At 39.3% G+C, this 20,401-nt stretch overlaps 1 protein-coding gene and 1 long non-coding RNA gene across 2 annotated transcripts; one reads left to right on the top strand and one right to left on the bottom strand.

Moving 5' to 3' along the window:
* Window positions 1-990: 990 nt before the first annotated feature.
* LOC121143541 lies at window positions 991-3,512 on the bottom strand. The gene is made up of 2 exons (XR_005880781.1): window positions 1,610-3,512; window positions 991-1,495 (listed from the first exon to the last, which is right to left on the bottom strand). It is a non-coding gene; the product is annotated as an uncharacterized LOC121143541 (long non-coding RNA).
* A 12,499-nt stretch (window positions 3,513-16,011) lies between these two features.
* On the top strand, window positions 16,012-17,052 carry LOC101836709 (probable G-protein coupled receptor 141). The gene has a single exon (XM_021228221.2). The coding sequence runs from the start codon at window positions 16,012-16,014 to the stop codon at window positions 16,927-16,929; it is 918 nt and encodes a 305-aa protein (XP_021083880.1). The 3' UTR covers window positions 16,930-17,052.
* The last annotated feature ends 3,349 nt before the right edge of the window (window positions 17,053-20,401 follow it).

Raw genomic sequence — 20,401 nt, 5'->3', positions numbered from 1 at the left:
TACTTCATGGCTCAGCACCTTTGATACATTGCTGTTGAAAATCATGGGATTAAAACTGAAGTACAATAGGTCATAACTGACATAGGTGCACAAAAGATACTAAAAAAATACTCTGAAACGTTTTAAGACTACTGCTAGATGGGTTTTCCCTCATTTTCTTTTAGTTGCTTTTCTTACCGTAAGATAAGAAGACAAACATTTTGAAAAGAAAAGGAAATGAGGTCCTGTCAGTGAAGTAAAACTAACGTCGAGCAGACAAGCAGGTGGATAGTAACACACATTTTGTGGTGGTGGAGAGTGAAAGTCTACTATGATGCTGTAGGGGAAACAGGCTTAGAGGGAGGCCCATGCAGGGAGTGAATGGAATGGAAGCAGCCTTCTTCACTGGTTTATGGTTCTTGCTTTATGATGTCTTGGTGCTTCAAGTCACTAGCATTGCTGACCGCACCAGCTCGTCTCACCCTTGAGGATATACTTTGTGGCCCCACTACACAGCTGAGTCTGCAGGTGGTGCCAGCTGCTCTGGCTTCACAGACTTTCCTTCTAAGCCTGGCACTTACTACCCTCTGGGGCTATAACTTCTGCATTTTGTATACGAGAGCAAAACTAGCTTTGCTTTTTCCGTATTCTTTCTTATTATTGATTTTTCTCAGCAATCTTCTATGATAGCTTTCCTATCTTTAGGTCAATAATTGTCATATTTTTAATCAAAGGGAACACATTACATCTTCTCCTTGGCTTACTGTGATTGTCATTTAGTGGTGTGTGACTGTTATTAAGTAAAAACAAAGGCCATGAGAACAAAACCAGCAAGACACTGCAATGGTACATGTGATTGCTATCAACTTCTTAGGGAGTAAAGGGAGAGTAGTGTCATGTCACTGACACACTGAATAAAGGGATGAATCATGTTCTAGGAGGGAAGAAGAAGATGAAAAGAGGTTGTATCACACGGAATGGCAGGCAATTAAAATTATGATTTTTTCAATGTTTCATTTATCATCTTTGGACTTTAATGAACTATAGATTGAAACCTTGGAAATGAAATTTGGAGAAGGGAGGGTGACTGGTTCAAGTTCTGGAGGCTTGGACTCACTTCCCTTAACTGTTTACATAAGCATGCCTGTCTGGCATCCGTGTCTCTGTGGGGTCAGAGACTCCGCAGTAGAAGGCTAGGCAGCCACACACACTCCAGGATTTTCGGCACAGCACTTCACAGGCTTATTTTTTTTAGAGGAAATCACAATCCCTGGATGGGAGATTTCTCTGAAGCAAAAGGACTGGGGAGCATGTGTGAGGATCAGAATTCACAAGGTATCACTGCAATGACCTTGAATCTCTGTGCAGAACTCTCCCAGGGCTTTTATTCCTTCTTGTGGAGGAGCCAGACAAGTGTCACTATTGCCCTGTATAAGCACAAAGCCTCTGGCTTTCAAACTCGTGGAGCTTTTCCTACTTCCACTTCTCTTCTAAGTAACCAGAAGATGTCTTCTATCTGAAATGGAAAATTTTAAATTAATTCACTGTTTGATAATTTCATACACGTATGCAATATATTGTGGTTACATTTATCTCCCTATCATCCTCTATACCTCTACTCCATCCATACCTTCCAGCCTCCACCAAATCTCCATTTCCTTTTCTCATCTTCCTATTGTTGTTTGTTTCTTTGCACTGGAATCTTTTGTTGCTGTTGTTATGAAGGCTTCAGTTCTCATTTCACTGGAAGATGTTCAAGAGGAGATTTCTTTCTAAAGTCATTGATTTTGAAGAGACAGGTGATTATTTTCAGGATGTAGAGGAAATGACCACCAAGGAGTGAAAATATAAAAACAGTGTCTGGGAAAGTGACATTTTATATATGCTACTCTCATATGTGATTTCCCCAAATGGATTTTTCTAACTTGATCTGTTGTTGCTGTGGTTCACCTGCTCTTGGTATTTTTTAGTTAGCTTTTTTTGTAGTCTAAGGCTCCTTAATGTGCTATCTGTCATTTCAGAATTTTCTTTGGTACATTTTGAATAGATTTTTGCTGATTTTCCAAGAGACACTGAAGTGATAGGTCTCATCTTTTCTAACAAATATTGGAATCTGGATGTGAATCTTGGGCTAGTCAAAGGTGGAGGACTAGCCCCTTCTCAGAAGCCCTTTCTGTGCCTTTTATCTTGGCTCCATAGAGGCTGAGTGGGCTTAAGGCAGGCCACTGCCACCACCATGGCGATTTTGCCTCTGGAAAAGAACAGAGATCTGAAGGATTAGTCCATGAGTGGCCTGCTTTCTTCTCAAGGTCCTAGTGTGGGTCTCAGCGCCTTCTGCAGTTTAATCAATTCTTCCAACACCAGACTCTCCAGTTTCACAAAACACTGTGGTTCTGTGTCTTTGTATTCTTGTCTGTAGTACATGTGTTCCTTATGCCCCACAGATGTGCTAGGGTAAGGCTGAGTGGAGAAAGGCAAGGGAGAAGAGAAGGTGTACTGAGAAGTGCTACACAGAAAACAACTGGGTAGTGCTGACTCCCTGGAGTTGAAAGGTCAAGGGCTCTCTGATACTGACATCACAGCCTGTGAGCACTTCAGTGATGGAATCTTGTGAGTCATCACGTCCCTGGTCTGTGTCACACCAGAAGGCAGTCAAGCTCTACTGCATCTCTGCTTGAGTCTGCTTTGGGAATTTGGTGCAGAGGTGTGGCCCAGACCTTTTTGTGTTAAGCATGTCTCAGGTTAGGCACAGTCTCCCTTGAAGTTTTTAACTTCCTCTTTCACACAGTATATCCCAAAACGCAGCTTCCCCTCCCTCCTCTCCTCTCAGTTCCCCCTTCCTCCAGATCTACTCCTCACTTCCCTTCAGAAAGCAGCAGGCCTCCCAAGGATATCAACAGAACATGGCATAACAGGTTATAGCATGAATAGGCATAAACCCTTCTTTCTTCTTTCAGGGTTGTGTGAAGCAATCCAGTAAGAGGAAAAGGGTCCCAAGAGTAGGCAACACAGTCAGTGACACCCCCATTTCCACTGTTAGATGTCGCACAAGAAGCTAACAACCGTAACATATTCAGAGAACCTAGTCAGACTCATGCAGGCTCTGTGATTGCTGCTTCTTCAGTCTTTAGGAGCCCCTATGAACCCTGCTTAGTTGATTGTTGATTATGTGGGCTGTGTTCTCATGGTGTCCTGGACACCTCCTCTCTCTTTGTAAGTGATTCATCCAGTATACAATTTACTCTTTTAATGTTCAGGTTTTTTTCTTTCTATATTGCCATGTTTTAGAGATAATTTCTCTTTAAAAATAAAAGAACCCAGAACTACAGATCACTCACACTAACTAGGATATTATACTTGTTAACTTTTTGGTTGTGTTTTGATTGGTAAAGTTTCATGATGTAGCCAGGCTGATACCAGACACCTATTGGTTTAGTTTCTCAAGTGCTGGGATTTTGAACATATCATCATACTTAGCTATGTTTGTTGACTTCTATATTATTTTTTTTTGGTTTTTTCGAGACAAGTTTTCTCTGTGGCTTTGGAGGCTGTCCTGGAACTCTCTCTGTAGACCAGGCTGGCCTCGAACTCACAGAGATCCGCCTGCCTCTGCCTCCCGAGTGCTGGGATTAAAGGCATGCGCCACCAACGCCCGGCTGATTTCTATAATTATTTTATGATGTTTCCTTGCTGGCTTTCTGTTTGCTTTTGATCGTTCTGCCTTGATTGATTATTTTTCCTTCTCATGGTTTGTAAGCAACATACATAGCATCTTTTATTGATTATATGCTTTTATGCTTCACTAGAATTTATAGGATGTCCAGTTTCCACTCATGAAACAGTTATTTATCAAGAAGATAATAGTCACAAAGCCCCAGTCCAAATTCTAAAGGTTAAGATGGGAACAAAGCATATCGTAAGGAGCAACAGGAAAAATCGGCAAACAAGCAAAGTACCAACCTCCACACAAACAGAAGGCACTAGGATGAACATGCAAATAAGAACACAAAGCCCTAACACATGCTACAGAGACTAATAATGAGAAGGAGACTGAGTGTAGACGGCTTCACCATTTGAAACAGGATAGTAGGAAAGAAATATCTGAGTAAGGACCTGATCATGAAAGAAGCAAGCAAGCTCAGCAGCTACCTGGAGAACAACACTCCCAAAGAAAGGTCTTTATGTATGAGAGCCTGAGGCAGGGGCTTGTCAGAAGTCATGTTCAGTTGGCATATATTATTGGGGGAGGAAAGTGTAGGCATAATTAAAGGCATAGCTAGTCTGAAGAACTGCCCCAGGCCTATGTAGAACACTTATAAGTTTTGGGAGTAAGTAAGGGTAGAGGCTGCTGGAGAACTGCAGAAGTGATCTGATTTTCCCTTTGCAGATTAGCCTGGTTGCTGAGCTGAGGCAGACTATAAGAGAGACAGTGGAGATGGAATAACTCATGAGTTTGTTGGGAAGATCCAGGTGAAAGATGATGTGGCTTTGGGTTGTCAGTCTTACCAGTGTAAGTGGTGAGAAATGTGCCTATCCCAGACTGTTTTTGCCTAATTAAAAAATCATTTACTATGCACATTTTTCTTTACTGGCCATTTATAAACTCCAATATTTGCTTTGCCCAGATTCTTCTGTCTCATTTTACTACATAAATTTTTCACATTTAAAAAATATATTCATGCTGTAACTTTTGGATTAATATGAAAATGAATTGGAGGGGTTATGTTTTTTATTGTTGGCATATAAATTATTATCATAATTGCAAAAAAGATGGGATTTTATTGTGACATTTTCTTAAATTTATATTATGTTCTTACTAATATACCCCACTTTACTCTCTCATTCCCTCCTGCTTCCTGGTGGTCCTATCCTTTGCCCTAGAATCACTCATTCATTCTTATGTTAGTGCATATGTGTGTACATGTGTGTATGTATGGTGTTTATATGCATGCATGGACAGGTGTGTACTCATGTGTGTGTTTAAAGTTAGATTTTGCAAAGGAAAGAAAGCATTTTTATTTCAAGTCTGATTCACTTTGATTAGCCTGAAAATCACTCATTCCATTAATTTTCTTGCAAATGACATGAATTCATTCTTCTTTGTAGATGAAGAAAACATTCTGTAGAATACTTACCACATTTTCTTTATCCTTTCATTGAATGTTCCTATATCTTGACTATCATGAATACTGCAGTAACCTTGGTTATACATTCATCTGTGTAGTTTGCTGACTTCTGCTGTGCATTCAGGAGTGATGAGGCTGAATATATGGCTGTTGAATTTTGGGGTTTTTTTGAGGATTCTCAATACATAGTGCACTGATTGGCATTCTCACTGGGAAGATGTAATTGTTCTCTCTCTCTCTCTCTCTCTCTCTCTCTCTCTCTCTCTCTCTCACACACACACACACACAAACACACACCCACCCTGCACAGTCAGCATAACAATGCATGTATGTATAGTCCTCCCTTGACTTACAGTGAGTCTATTTCCAATTACTTTAATCAAAGCCTGGCAGTTATCACTGAATTCTTATCTGTGCTCCTTACAGTCTATACTGTCCCCTGTCCTAACTAATAATTGACACAAGAGCCATACACTCCAGAGGATATAGTAGTTGTAGTTGACAAAATATTAACAGAACCTGAAGATTAAGTAATACCATGTGCCAATGTTTTTCCTAACATTGGTCCTTATACGTGGCTAACAAAAGAATAATTTCCTTTTAGGAATTGTATGCTGAACACCACAGAGATAAGTAATTAAACCTGTAAAAACAATCCAGCTAATTAATAGGCCAATGAATGGAACAGACAGTTCTCAAAATAAGAAGTAAAATAGTCAATAAATATATTTTAAAGTCTTGCATCTTTAGCCAACAGGGAAATGAAAATTAAAAGAACTTTGGACTATAGGCAGTTAAGGAATGCTGAGGGAGGAAAATGATCTTCCCCTGGGAAGAGTCCCCTAGTAGTCATCCAGTGCCAGGTGGCCAACCCTGAGATCCTGTATACATAGAGTAAAATAAATAAATATTTCAGAAATTATTTTTTCTGTACAGGGTTTATGTCTACATGTGTGCCTGTGCACCACTTTAGTGACTAGTGTCTGCAGAAGCCAGAAGAGGGCATGAGGTACTTTGGAACTGGAGTTGCTATGTGTGCGGAGAAATGAACATAGGACCTCTGGAAGAGAATCCAGGCTGCTAACCACTGAGCCGTCTCTCTGGTCCGCTGGAATCCTTTTTCACATCTCTTTCTTCTCTTTCCCAGGACTGTTAAAGTTACCTTTTCCCTGTCAGAAAACTAAGTAGCAGCTTAGTTCTTTTGCCTTAGGAATTTGTTGACTTTCTAATATAGCATTTATTGTTTTAAAGTGTTCAAGAATTGGATCTTGTTTTTCATGTTTATATTTGGCACAACATCGTCATTCTCTGCAATTAAATTACTCAGAGCACACACCTTTCTCTTCAACTCACTTTCAACTTTTGCTTAGCATTGGGACAAATTCTCCAAGGTGATGCTGACATCTCCAAACCTTACATTATTTAAGCTCAACCAGCAGAGTATTTATTTAGTGATATAACCTTCTCTGCCTGGCTTTTGTCTAATTTTCACTCTGTTACAAAAATATAACTTTAAAGGTGGAAACATGGAAATGTCTTTTTTTTCTAAAATTCTCTGTATCTCTCATAATTTCAGACTAAAACAGGAAATACACGACCGCACACTGAGCAGCATTTGGTAAGACTGCTTAGCAGACACCTGTGCTCTCTTCGTGTTTCCGATGTCCCAGGCATATCAGGTGACTGATAATCCCCCACAGGTGCATCCAAGCCTGTGCTCAGAGGCACATCTTTACCTGGAGGGCATTATTTCCACCTCTGCACCACCAGAACTTCAAAGTATCCTTCAAAATCCAGCAACAATTACAGATCTGTGTTAAGCATTTTCATTACTTTTAATATATATGTGTGTATATTTATATTTTAATCACATAATTTCATCCTTTCCTTTTTATCTCAATGCTCTCCCTTATACCCCATGTTCTTCTTTGATTCATGCCCTCAACTAATTGTTATTGAATGTATATATGTATATTCATATATATATTCCTAAATATAACCTGCTCAGTGAATATACCTCTTCCATTTCCATCTTTTCTCAGTTGCCTATTGTTCTTTGTGTAAGAAACAAACCACACATTAGACAGAAGGAGACTTAGCTTTTGTTTTCTCATTGCCTTACACAGAATCATCAAAGCCTGGTGGGAAGCATGAGGATATAACAAGCAATGGATAAAGAAACAGGGTACATCAATATAAAGCTGTGGAGGAAATACATACAGTAATATTGTATGAGGCATAATATACTGAGAGAGCCAGGCTCTAGCAGAACAGCAGCCATGGCACAAAGGCCTCCACAGGATTCAACCCCACCTTGTCAGTGAGACATCACTGCTCTTGACCTTAGCCCTAGTTATAGGAAAAACCATAAACACCTCCCCACATAGGGAGAGGCGGATCAGAAAGGGATCAAACAACTCCACATGTCCTGCTGAGACTAAAATGTTGCAACTTCCCTAGACTCCCTCAGTTTGCATCCAATCAGGTCCCTTGGTGGTCTTTTGGAGGTCCAGACTTTGGACACAACAATATGCATAGAATCTGATTCTTTCACATATGAGATGATTGCAGCCAGAGCCAGTGCTGAGGCCAAACTGACATGAGAGCCTCTCTGCCCAGAGAACTACAAGGAAACCCTGTTCTAGCAGTAGTTTTTAGAAGAATGGACAATTCTCAGCCCAGGTTTGCATAACTCAGACACTTATGGTGCTGGAAGCTCAACAGTCACCCAGTTTCAGTCTGAATCAGTGGCTTCTTGTCTCACACCAACAAAGCTGACAAAATTCAGGCTCCTGTGGGAACAAGCAGAGGGGAAGTGGGCTTTATTAGGGAAGTTGAGGAGAGCTGAGAAAGGAAGGAAAATGAAGAAACACTCCTGAGGTGGGAGAGGTTCCCAAGAGAGGAAGAGCTGTTGAGCTTGTTTGTCTCTGGGTCTTTAGAGGCTTTCTGGTAGAAAATGGACAAAAGCAGACCCACTTTCTGCTGAGACTGTTTTGTGTTCTGGGCTGTTACGGACTGAGCCAGAGAAGGGCGCACACACTCTTTCCATGTAGCCATGGCACACATGGCAGGTGATAAGGCTGTAATGATGTTTCTCATCCAACTAGAGATGAGTAATACACACCCCCTTCATCAATTTCTAAGCCTCTATTTGTTAACTGGTATCCTTGACTGTCTATGAGTTGTTGCCCACTAGTCCTAAACCTTTTGGCTGTTTTTTCTGGCTGTAAACTATCCTATGCTGTGTTTGTCACATTTCTGTGATCAACCTGTAGCTTCACCATGGGAAGGACTTCTATCACAGCTACAAAGATAGAGCTAGAGTTGTCTTGGTTACCTAATATTTTCCAACTTGTCTGTAGAGTAGTTTGGGAATCTCTTTTCTTAAAATAGATGGAGGCTTTTTAGAATTCTTCCTTGTAAATGAGCTGTTTCACTTAACTGCAACAGAAGCAAGGGTATTCAGAAGGACAAGGGTGCCTTACACATGCTCTCTGAGGAAGGAGAGCTCTGGTGAGCCAGCCAGTCTGCTGACACTGGCCAAAACCCACGTCACTCCTCTTACCTGCTCAGTTTTGTTGTTTCACATTTATCTTCAAGCTCTTTTACAGCTCATCTCCACTGATATTGACTTCACTGTTTTAACTGTAACCTCCCCTATAAGCCCCAGATCTGTTTCATGTAACAATTGTCAGTCCCTTTGGTGAGCTAGCTCCTGCCACAAAAGCAAATCTGAAGAGAGTGAGGCTTATTATTGTCATGTGGTTATGGATAGTCCCCAGAATTCCCTTTTTGAAGGAGCTATGTCTTCTGGAACATCTCATTATAGACCCTGAAGTCTATTTTATGACCAAAATGTATCATCCTATTACATACCAGTTAGGAAGAAGATTCTTGGTTATTTGAAAGCTAGGCATCTCCCACTACTGCAGATCTGCAGGCTGTGCTATCCGTAAAGATTATGGCAATTGCTTTTAACCTAGATGATTCATGAGCAAACATACAGTAGGGCAGTGAAAGACCAAGATTCCCCCAAATCACAGAACTCTGTGGATTAGGCTATATCCAAGAGTGCTGTTTAGGCTGATTATATCATCACACATGCACCACTTCCATTATGTCATGATTTCTTCCTTTTATTGTTTGCATTTAATGAGCATAATCTGAGACACACAGTAGAATAAAACTACAACATCCTCAGTATTTGGTTATTAAATGCATATTGGCAGATCTTTGTTTCGTTTTGACTGTTTGGAATGCATGAGCAGAAGCTAGAAGTATTACCATGATCATTGCAAAATGTTAGAAAGTACTGGTTTTCTTTTTTTACCCATTTCCTCAGTCATGGCTTCATTCCAAAGCACTGTAAATGAAGGTAGTTATCAGCAGTGGTGTGGGTATTTTATTTATTTTTTGTTTTGATGGTGAGAATTATTCATAGCTTAATGTTTTAAGATATAAATTTTAAGTGTATGGTAATACTGTCTTGGTTTTAATTTTTGTGGTTATTAGCTTTAAAAATTGTTTTTATTCAATATATTTTGATCATGCTCTTTTTACTCCCCAAACTCATTCCACCTCCATGTCTATCCAACTTTATGTTATTTCCCACCCTATCTCTCTCCAAAAAATTTCAAATAAAAATCCCCAAGAAAACCAAAGAGGTGAAAACCACACCAACAAAATAAAAGTAAAGCATACAAAAATATGGAGTCCACTTTGTGCTGGCCTACAACTCCTGAGCATCTTTCCTACCCTGGAGTGTGGTTGTTATACCAAGTGTCATTTCACAGAAGAAAACTGATTTCCCCCTTCCAGAAGGTTTCAATTGCAAGCAGCTTCTTGGTTAGGGGTGGGACTTTGTATACATGCCACCTTCTCTGTGCTGGGATATTTTCTTTGTTTGAATTTGTACAGGTCTTGTGCATACTATGATAATCTCTATGAATTCATACATGTCAACCCTGACATGACTGGAAAGTTCTGATCCCTTGGCCTCATATACTACCTATAGCTCTTATAATCTTTCTGCCTCTTCTTCTTCAAAGACCCTGAGCCTTGAGGGGAGGGGTTTGATGGAGACATCCCATTTAGGACTGAGTGCTCCAAAGTCTCTCACTCTCTGTACATTGGGCAGTTGTGGGTCTCTGTGTCAAATACTTTCATATTTCTATGATGAGAGCTGAGTGATGCACACTGATCTATGGATATAGCAAAATGTTTTTAGAAATAATTTCATTGCTGTGCTCTTTTAATACTAGTAGTAGGTTTTGCCTTAGGGCCCATGACTTATTTAGTCTCAGGTTTTTAGCAGTGCCAGTTATGGGTTTGCTCTCATGTATTGGGCCCTAAATCCAATTTAAAAAGTGGTTGGTTACTCCCATAACTTTTCTGTCACTATTGCACTAGTGAATCTTTGCAGGCAGGTGAATGTAGGCTATAAGGCTTGAAGCTGGGTAATATTGATGTTTACTTTTCTCCTATAGTGTGTGAAAAATATCTTCCAGCACTGTGAACACTAGTCAGTAGGGGTGAATCTTTTAGTAGGGAACCAGATTGATTTTTTAATGTTTAATGATATAAGTAAGTGTTGTCTTCCACAACAGGATCTTACCATCAGCTTGTGAAGAGTAACCAATAGTTCTGTGATATTTGGGACTGGGAGATCCTAAAGGAACCTTTTGACAAAGAATACAACAAGAAGTAATCAATTTCTGTCGCCAGAAGTTTTACTTGGTGTTATAATATGTCTAACTGGAGTAGCTGTCTTTTTCACTTTTATGATCACTCCTTTTAAACTTTTTTACATATTAATATATACTAGGAAGTTTATACACTATTAGGTTTCCGTATGGCTTTTGAAAGATCTTCAATATTAGTTGCCTGTCCCAGTTTAAATATTTCATTTAAGTAGAATGGTAGTTAGAGGTATGCTTTCTCAGCGTGGACACATAGGGGAGGGCTTAGGCCCTGCCCTGGATGATATGACAGACTTTGGAGATCCCCCATGAAGTGCCTCACTCTCCCTGGAGAGTGGAGTGGAGATTGGGTGGGGGGTTGGGAGAGTTTGTGGGGGAGTGGAAGAAGAGGGGAGGGAGAGGAAGCTGGGATTGACATGTGAAGCAAGCTTGCTTCTAATTTAAATAACAAATAAATAACTAAAAAATTAGAATGGTAGCTTATTTTAATCTTATCAGCACATTTCTCACATTGTTATTATGTTGTTGTGATGGTTAAAATCTGCTAACCACTTCTTTAGAATATACTGTCTAGCTAATCTAACTTCATTTAGTTGTAGTAGATGGAAAAGCTTGATTCCTTGAACCCGAATGGGAACCGTAAACCTCATAGCTAATACCATTGTGCTGTTGTGACTTTGCTGACAGGGTCCATTTTGCATGCTTTCACTAAAAACTTCTACAAGCCATGTATTAAGGTTTTCTATTCTGAGATAATAAAGCATACATAGACTTAAAATTAATGAAAACAATAGTATGGAAGGAAGGTATAAATAGAATCAGAATACTCTGAATTTATAGTACTATAAGAGAAGAAACAAACAATTTTTTTTGTCTAAGAAGACATACTTTAGATCTAAGAATCCTTAAGCTTATAAGTAAAGAAAATGAAAAAAGTGATTCTCAATTTTCCTGTTTAAATTTAAATTAGAAATAATCTTGTTTTACTTGTCAATCCCAGTTCCCTCTCTCTCCCCTTCTCTCCTGCTCCACACCAACCCCCTGTTCCATCCCCTATCTGCTCCCCAGGGAGGGTGAGGTCTTCCATGGGTATTCTTCAAAGTCTTGTCATATCATTTGGAGCAGGGTCTAGGCCCTCCCCCATATGTCTAGGCTGACAGATAATCTCTCTGTGTGATATGGGCTCCCAAAATCCATCCGTATACTAGGGATAAATACTGATCCACTACCAGAGGCCCCATAGATTGCCCAGGCCTCCTAACTGACACCCATGTTCAGGGGGTCTGGGTCAGTCCTACGCTGGTTTCTCAGCTATCAGTCTGGGGTCCATGAGCTCCCCCTTGTTCAGGTCAGCTGTTTCTGTGGGTTTCTCCAGCCTGGTCTTGCACTTTAATACAGTTTCTCATGTTGTGGTGACCCCAAACCATGAAATTATTTCATTGCTACTTCATAACTCTAACTTTGCTACTGTTACGAGTCACACTGTAAATATCCAATAATCAGGGTATCTGATATGTGCCCTCACCTCAGGGGTTGCAACCTACAGAACTGCTGTAAAGCAAAATTGGCTCAAGAATATCAGAAAAGATGGATTTTTAAAAATTATTATTAGAATCATTGGATACAGAGTCAGGTTTGGTGATGCAAGCCCGGAACCTCAGCAAGCTGAGGTTAAGAATCATGAGTCTATGGATAGCATAGCCTCTGTCATAGTTTGCTTTCCTGTTACTATGATAAAACACAAACCAAAAGCAACTTGGGAGAGGAAGGGCTTATTTAATCTTACAAGTTATAGTGTATCACTAAGGGATGTCAGGGCAGAAACTTAAGTCGGTCAGAGACTTGAAGCATATACTATTGAGTAATACTGCTTGCTGGCTCATACCCAACTAGGTTTCTTAGTTTCTTATACAGCCCAGAACACCTCTTTAGGGATGGTACTATCAACAGTAGCCTGGGCCCCCCTACATTATTCAAGGCAGTCTCTCATAGACATGGCCACATGACAATCTGAACTGAGCAAGGCCTCAACTGATGTTGACTCATCCCAGGTGTCTCTAGATTGTGTCAAGTTGACAATAAAAACTTTTTTCTACTTTGTTTTGTTTCCAAAACAAAAAGAAAGGAAGACAGCATTTCACAGTGAATATATAAACACACCACAATGTTTATATCGACTCTTATATTTAAAGATTGACAATTGTAAATACTGTAGAGCTGAATTCCTTATAACTCATCCTAAAAACCTCCTCTTTTAATTTGACCATTTTTCACTTTGCTTTACTCCGTTTACAATCAATAAAATTTATGATGGATTTTTGACATGTCACATTGATAACTGAGATCCAGAACTTATAGTACTGAATACCAGAAGTCTGCCAGCATAAATGGATCATGCCACTGCCATGTTACTTAGTGAACTAATGCTTTTGCATACTGGCATCCATTATTGCCCAATTCTTGTCCCCAGCAGCAGTCACATTCAGGAACTATAGCTTCAGAAAATCTGTAACAGTGAAGGAAGCAAAGAAGAGTGAGCATGTGCAGAGAGAACCACTCTATAGGTTATTTGTTCATGCACCCTCTCCTGCTTATGGAGAGACAGAGAGTACCAAAAGGTTGTGTTATCACCTTAAATTCCAGGTAACAATGTATTATGCAGCTGTGAGCATACTGTGAGAGTAAATCACTAAATATACTGTAGTCCTGGCACACGGGAATCATTTAATGTATGCTTCTGATATTTGAAAGGCAGTCATCATGGAAATTTATAAAGAGATTGATTTGAATGACACACCACTAACTTTACTCTTTTCTTTCAGGAGCAGTCATACTAGACTAATAGCTGAAGAAATTGTGAGAAGAAGCATTGGCAGCATATATATGCTTGACTCAGATGAAAACAAGAGCATTTCTACTTGACAGAACTGCACTTTTACAGAGACAAAGTGAAGGCAAGTAGGGAGATCACACAATATAACACAGCCAACTTTTCAGAAATTCAGGGAAATACGGTTAAGTGGGCCACAGCTCTCTGAAGCTGTGTTCTTTTGCTCACAAAAGCAGGCTTTTTGGGGTTAGGCTGTCATTATATTTTTCTGGAGGTGAAGGAAATACATGGGCATTGGTCATTTAAGTGCATAGTTCAATGATGGTATCATTTCTCCATTGTCCCAGTATTCTAAATACCTCTTTAAAGGTCACTTCTTCTCCTACAAGTTGGGATGCATGTATCTGTTTTGTCTCACATTAGTTTTGAATTTTCTGGAAAAGAATTCATATAATATACAGCCTTTATGGCATTTCATATTATTAGTTTCTCAACTTTTTATAAATTGTCATTTCCATAGAAAAATATTTTTAGAGATTGTTTTACTAATTGTCTTCCCTGTCCCTCTGAAAATTTAGTATATCTGTGTGTCTGGTTAGTCACTGTACACATTTCCCTAATTGATAAATATTTTTATACTTCATTTATTATTTCTGTATCTTTAGAAGCACCATCGTCTCACTGAGAATACACATGATTTATATGCAGCCTTTTCAGATTCATCAGCATTGTGTACATCATTTGGTTTAATAATTGGTTTATAATTTGGGTGAGAATACATTGTATGGAGAGGTGTTTGGAAAAGCATTCAGAACAATTGCAAGTGTGTTACAAATGTCAGGTATCCAGCGAATAATTCAGTTACGTTTCTGCTCAGTTCCAGTTTTCCTAATGTCAGTAAACAAATATCTTAGATGTTATCATTATTATATAACTGTTAAAGCCATATTCCTAAGCTTATAACATTCTTTTTTTCCCTTTTAACCAGCAAAATCGGACACTGTAATCCAGGACATTCTGGATTTTTAAAACTTCTTTATTAACTCTTTGAGAGTTTCACATCATGCAGCCCAATTCTGTTCAACTCCCAGTCCCCCCATATCCTTACCTCACCCCTGTCATAACCCCCGTAAGGAAACAAATCAAAGTAAGCAGGCAAGAGGGCTTTCTGGATTTTTAAGAATAGGTTTTCATTAAATCATTGAGAATTTCATACTGGATTTAAGGATATTATTGATCTTTTGAGATGAGAGACCACTGAAAATTTAAAAAGGAAATTGGATATGATGTGTGTAGTGAAATTCAAAGATTTAAAAGTTCTTACTGACAATGAATGAAGAATATGGAGGGCTGGAGAAAAGACTTAGCAGTTAAGAAGAACATGGGCTGTTCTTCAAGAGGACCCAAGTTCAAGTCCCAGTGCCCATCTGGGACTCCAGTTCCGGAGGGTCTGACATCCTCTTCTGATCTCCAAGTAGTCATGTGGTGCACATACATAGATGCAGGCAAAACTCTCATGCACATAATATAAAAGAAATAATAAAAATAAGAATTTAGAGAATCGATTGCAGAGAACTAGGTTCTCATAAAGAGGGATTTTCAGGAGTCCAAGGACGCAGTATGAGTGGACCTTTTACATTTACAACACACATGAAGATACAAGATGAGAAACTTGTGAGGCATGTCATACTTCACGGAAAGAACTCACCCACGGTCTCATAGAAGATACTGTGAAAACTGTCATGAGAAAAGCAGATAAGTGTTGTATAGCTTTGTCCTGCTTTGATATCCCTGAGCTTTGGTCAAATTAATCAGCATTCTCAAGGAGTTAAGTATGAATATCCTTGGATCATTTTATAATTACTTGGAAGGACTTAGAGAAACAGAACCATGCTAAAAATACTTTGCATTGCTTCACCAGCTAGTCAGCTTTCAACTGTGTCTCTGGGGGGAGAATCTTCATGTCTAAATCCTGATACCTTTGTGAAAAGAAGGTGAGAGATTAGAAAAGATACATTCACATTCCCCATGTTCTGTCACCTCCCTACAACTCTCTCAGAAAGAAGGACATCAAGTGAGGCCCCTTGACCATGAACTTTCAGAACTGTGAGCCAAAATGAACCTACTTCTAAACTCAGTCTGTGGTATCGTGTTACAATACCAAACAGACTAATGAAATGGCTTTGTGTTTTAGGTATAGAGACTATAAATATGCAGACAGTATTATCTTTATTCTTAAAGCTTATAAAGTGTAATGCCATGAAGGCAGATAAACTAAAGAGCCACCTTCCCAGTGTACTGGAGGAGCTGTAAACCAAGGTCTGGGAGTATGACCAGGTACATTGGTGTTCTTGCTTTTGCAGGCAATGTTTGAAAAATGGACAGACAGAATACTTCCGAGAATTCCTCTTGTGAACCTATACTGGCACACCATTTAATCCCGCTTTACTTCATAGTACTTATCGGAGGACTGGCAGGTGTCATCTCCATCCTGTTCTTGCTGGTGAAAATGAACTCACGTTCAGTGACCACCATGGCAGTCATTAACCTGGTGGTGGTCCATGGGTTATTTCTGCTGACTGTGCCTTTCCGCTTGGCATACCTCATCAAGGGGACTTGGACATTTGGACTGCCCTTCTGCAAATTTGTGAGTGCCATGTTGCATATACACATGTACCTCACCTTCCTCTTCTATGTGGTGATACTGGTCATCAGGTACCTCATCTTCTTCAAGCGCAGAGACAAAGTAGAATTCTATAGAAAACTGCATGCAGTTGCTGCCAGTACTGCTATGTGGCTTTTAGTGATTGTCATTGTGGTGCCCCTGGTGGTTTCTCAGTATGGAAATAATGAAGAATACAATGATCAACACTGCTTTAGATTTCATAAAGAACTTGCCCGTGATTATGTACAAATTGTCAACTATATGATAGTAATTATTGTCATAGCCATTGCAATGATTCTCTTGGGTTTCCAAGTCTTCATCACATTGTCCATGGTGCGGAAGCTTCGCCATTCCTTGCTATCCCACCAGGAGTTCTGGGCTCAGCTGAAAAACTTGTTCTTTATAGGCATAATCCTTATTTGTTTTCTTCCCTATCAGTTCTTCAGGATTTATTACTTGTACGTAGTGGCACATTCCAAGAAATGCAAAAACAATGTTGCATTTTACAACGAAATCTTCTTAAGTACAACAGCAATCAGCTGCTATGATTTGCTGCTCTTTGTCCTTGGAGGAAGTCATTGGGTTAAGCAAAAGATTATTGACCTGTGGAATTGCCTTTTATGCCGTTAGCCAAGACTATAGTATTCATTTCTTCCTGTTGGGAAAGAGAATAAACAAGGGAGGTAAGAATAATTTTGCATTACTTGATCAAAACCTTGCCTTGACTATGACAAAGTAAAGGACTAAAAAGTATCTAAGTGTTCCCTGTCGTTTGTAAAAGATGTTCATGCAAAGATGAGTTGTGGTAAACCTACATAGAACCACAATATTGTATTATTTTCCAAAACACACTGTTTTCTTCGTCCATCCAGAAAGTGTGGGTCTACTGGATGTTGGAGTTTTATTAGGGTATGGTGATTTCCTGGGCTTGAAACATTGTTCCCCTATCCCCCAGGCTTTGGGCTGCAGTTAGATGAAGATTTATTTTCACTCCACTTCACCTTCTGAAGGCTAATCGTAGTCATCAAACAGCTGCAAACAAATAAACTCTGCTTATTTTACCAGACAAGATGGCACAGTCAACACACATACCCTGACCAAAAAACAAAAACAAAACAAAACAAAAAGCACCAGGAAAGTGGAGAAGGAAGACACTTCTCTGTATCATCTTAAACTTTGGAGGAAATGCCTGTACCTCTGCTCTAATGAGCTTTCCTAGCCTTGACCTTCTACAGGTTGTGTTTAAGGACATGGGTAATAAACCATCATCAATCACACTGTGAAAATTCTTTCTAACCTTATTAAGATGCCTGAGTAATGGTGAATGTCTAACTTACAGAATGCTACTAGCCAGTGTCCTGCTCACAGTGAAATGAACAGCAATACAGGATAATTAACCTTTTATCCTTTCCTGGTTTTTGAAAGAATTTTTATATGTTTTAGTCCACAGTTAATGCATTTTCCCCACTTGAAAAATAAGAAGTTATACTGTAGTCTTTAAGTTACACTCTACTCTTAAAAGCATATGTTTTTAAATAAACATAACCTATATTTTTGGGCAAAAAGAACTTTGGGGGACCAATATGGAATAATCCTTAATTTAGAATATATGAGATTAGGTTGCATTAAAAGAGTCTTAGAAAACATTTGAAAATGGATGAATAAATATGTTGAAAAGTAATACCATTCCATCCTTTAAAATATTAACCTTATGTATGTCTTTGCCAAATTCTTAGGATTGCTTAGCAATTTGGGTCATAACTTGTGATATATGGTATATTAAACTGCATTAAACTTTTATTTAAAGAACAATTCATGATTGAGTTCACGTACAGGTTTATGCTTTTTACTTAATTGACTTTGTTTTCTTTTTGCCTTTTCCTCTTATTTGTGCTTCTGTCTTTCTCAGTTTCATGATCTTAAAGTTTTCAGGGAACTTATCCCTGTTCATATTTAAGGCTTCAGAAGCCTCAAGTCATTAGTGGTGTGAGTAGAAGAACAGGTGGGTCACAAGAGCTCTTCTTCCCAGAAGGAGCATCCTCACACCTAAAAGGTTTTTCCTTACTTGCTGCTGTTTCATAGATCCCAATTTCTTCTGAGGGACAACTCATAGCAACTCATCTAAAGAAAAAGAATGTAGCAACACATTGCAAACTTTATAACTTTGTCTCTTTAAAATTTTAGCTCCCCATCCCATCACTTTAAAAAAACATTACTTTTGTTTATTACTTGTTTTCTGTTCCCATTTATTTTCTAAGTTTTTGTCCTCATTTTTACTCATAAAGTCTGTAAGACCATTACTAATACCAATAACGTTTTAAGAAAATTTGCAACATCCACAAAGTATGTAAGAAAATAAAGATAGAATGAAATATTTAAAATAAGTTTTACTTGAGAGAGTTTCTTCTTATGGGTAAAGGCTTGCTTCTTATGACTTTAAACCTTGCATTGTATCTTCTGGACTTTAGATATGCTGACACAAAGCAGTTATGCATTTCTCAATATTATAAGATGCCCATATACTCCTATGGGCCTATATATAGAAGTGTTATCTAGAATATAGAAATGCAGCATTCTGTAATTATAATACCTTATTGACCAGGTTTCACAGAATAAATGAAAAGTTTTCAAGTTGCATGTCTTTTGATTTAGTTGATATAAAAATGGATGCTACATGTCAATGGGAAGTGACATGTCAAAGGTCACTTTAGAAGTTACCATTATAAGGACTATTAGTATGATCTGGTGGTGAGATTTGCATTAAAAGGAGTCATCTCATCTTGCTATGTATTTAAATAATCTTCCAGACTTATAGGAAGTGGAATATATATGGACAATTATTGGAGTCGATGGGTATATTCAACTTTCATAAGTACATAGTACTTTTGATCCAATTTAACAATTTTTTATTTTAGAAACAATCTTATTTTACATATCAATCCCAGTTCCCTCTCCCTCCCATCCTTCCATGTCCCTGCAGTGGCCCCCCCAACCCACTCCCACCCACTCCCCAAGGATAGTGAAGCCTTCCACCAGGAATCATCAAAGTCTGTCACATAATTTGGGGGATTAGGTCCTACTCCCTGTATTTGGGCTGCAGTAGTATCCCTCCCTAGGGAATGGGCTCCCAAATTCCATTTGTGCACTAGGTATATATATTGACTCCACTGCTAGAGGTCCCATAGACAGTGCAGGCCTCCTAGCTGGCACCCACATTCAGAGGTCTTGATTCGGTCCAATGCTGGTTCCCCAGTTTTACGACTAGGGTCTCAGTGCCCTCACTAGGTCAGGTCAACTGTTTCTGTGGGCTTCTCTAGCATGGTCTTGGCTCCTTTGCTCATCCCTCCTTCCTCTCTACAACTGGATTCCAGGAGTGTGGCTTAGTGCTTAGCTGTGGGTGCCTGCTTTTTCTTCGATCAGCTACTGGATGACGGCTCTAGGATGGCAACTAATGTAGTCATCAGTCTCAATACAGGGGAAGGATATCAAAGACAGCCTCTCCCCTACTGCCTAGTGGGTCATCCGTGTGGATTCCTGAACATTTCCTTAGCGCCAGACCTCACTTTAAACCTATTCTGGTTCCCGCTATCCAGGTATCTCCTTTCTTGCTCTCCTCTATTCCTCCTGTCTCTGATCCCTCTTGTTCTCCTCCCCCTTCCTCTTCTCCACTTCTTCTTTTCCTACCACACCACCCCCCACCCCCGTGCTACCATTTTGCTCAGGAGTTCTTGTCCCTTTTCCCTTCTTCAAGGTACCATGTGTTTTTCTCTTGGGGTCCTCCTTGTTTCCTACTTTCTCTGGTGGTGTAGATTGTAGGCTGGTAGTCCGTTGCTCTATGTCTAATATCCATATATGAGTGAGTACATACCATGCTTGAAATTTGAAGGCAAATGGATGGAACTGGAAGAAAATACCCTGGGTGAGGTAGCCCAATCACAGAAATACAAGCATGGTATGTACTCAAACTTTTTTGAAACTGCAATTATCATGTATGTAACTGAAAGATTTTGTTCTGGTTTCCTCAGAACATCACTAACAGTTATTATTTTTTAAATCACATGATTAACAAGCAAGACCATTTATGACATTAAAGTACAGCACA

Source organism: Mesocricetus auratus, unplaced genomic scaffold (genome assembly GCF_017639785.1).
Source record: "Mesocricetus auratus isolate SY011 unplaced genomic scaffold, BCM_Maur_2.0 Super-Scaffold_100013, whole genome shotgun sequence".
Taxonomy (NCBI): domain Eukaryota; kingdom Metazoa; phylum Chordata; class Mammalia; order Rodentia; family Cricetidae; genus Mesocricetus; species Mesocricetus auratus.
Note: the sequence above shows the minus strand (reverse complement) of the source record. Positions and strands in the feature narration are given on the sequence as shown.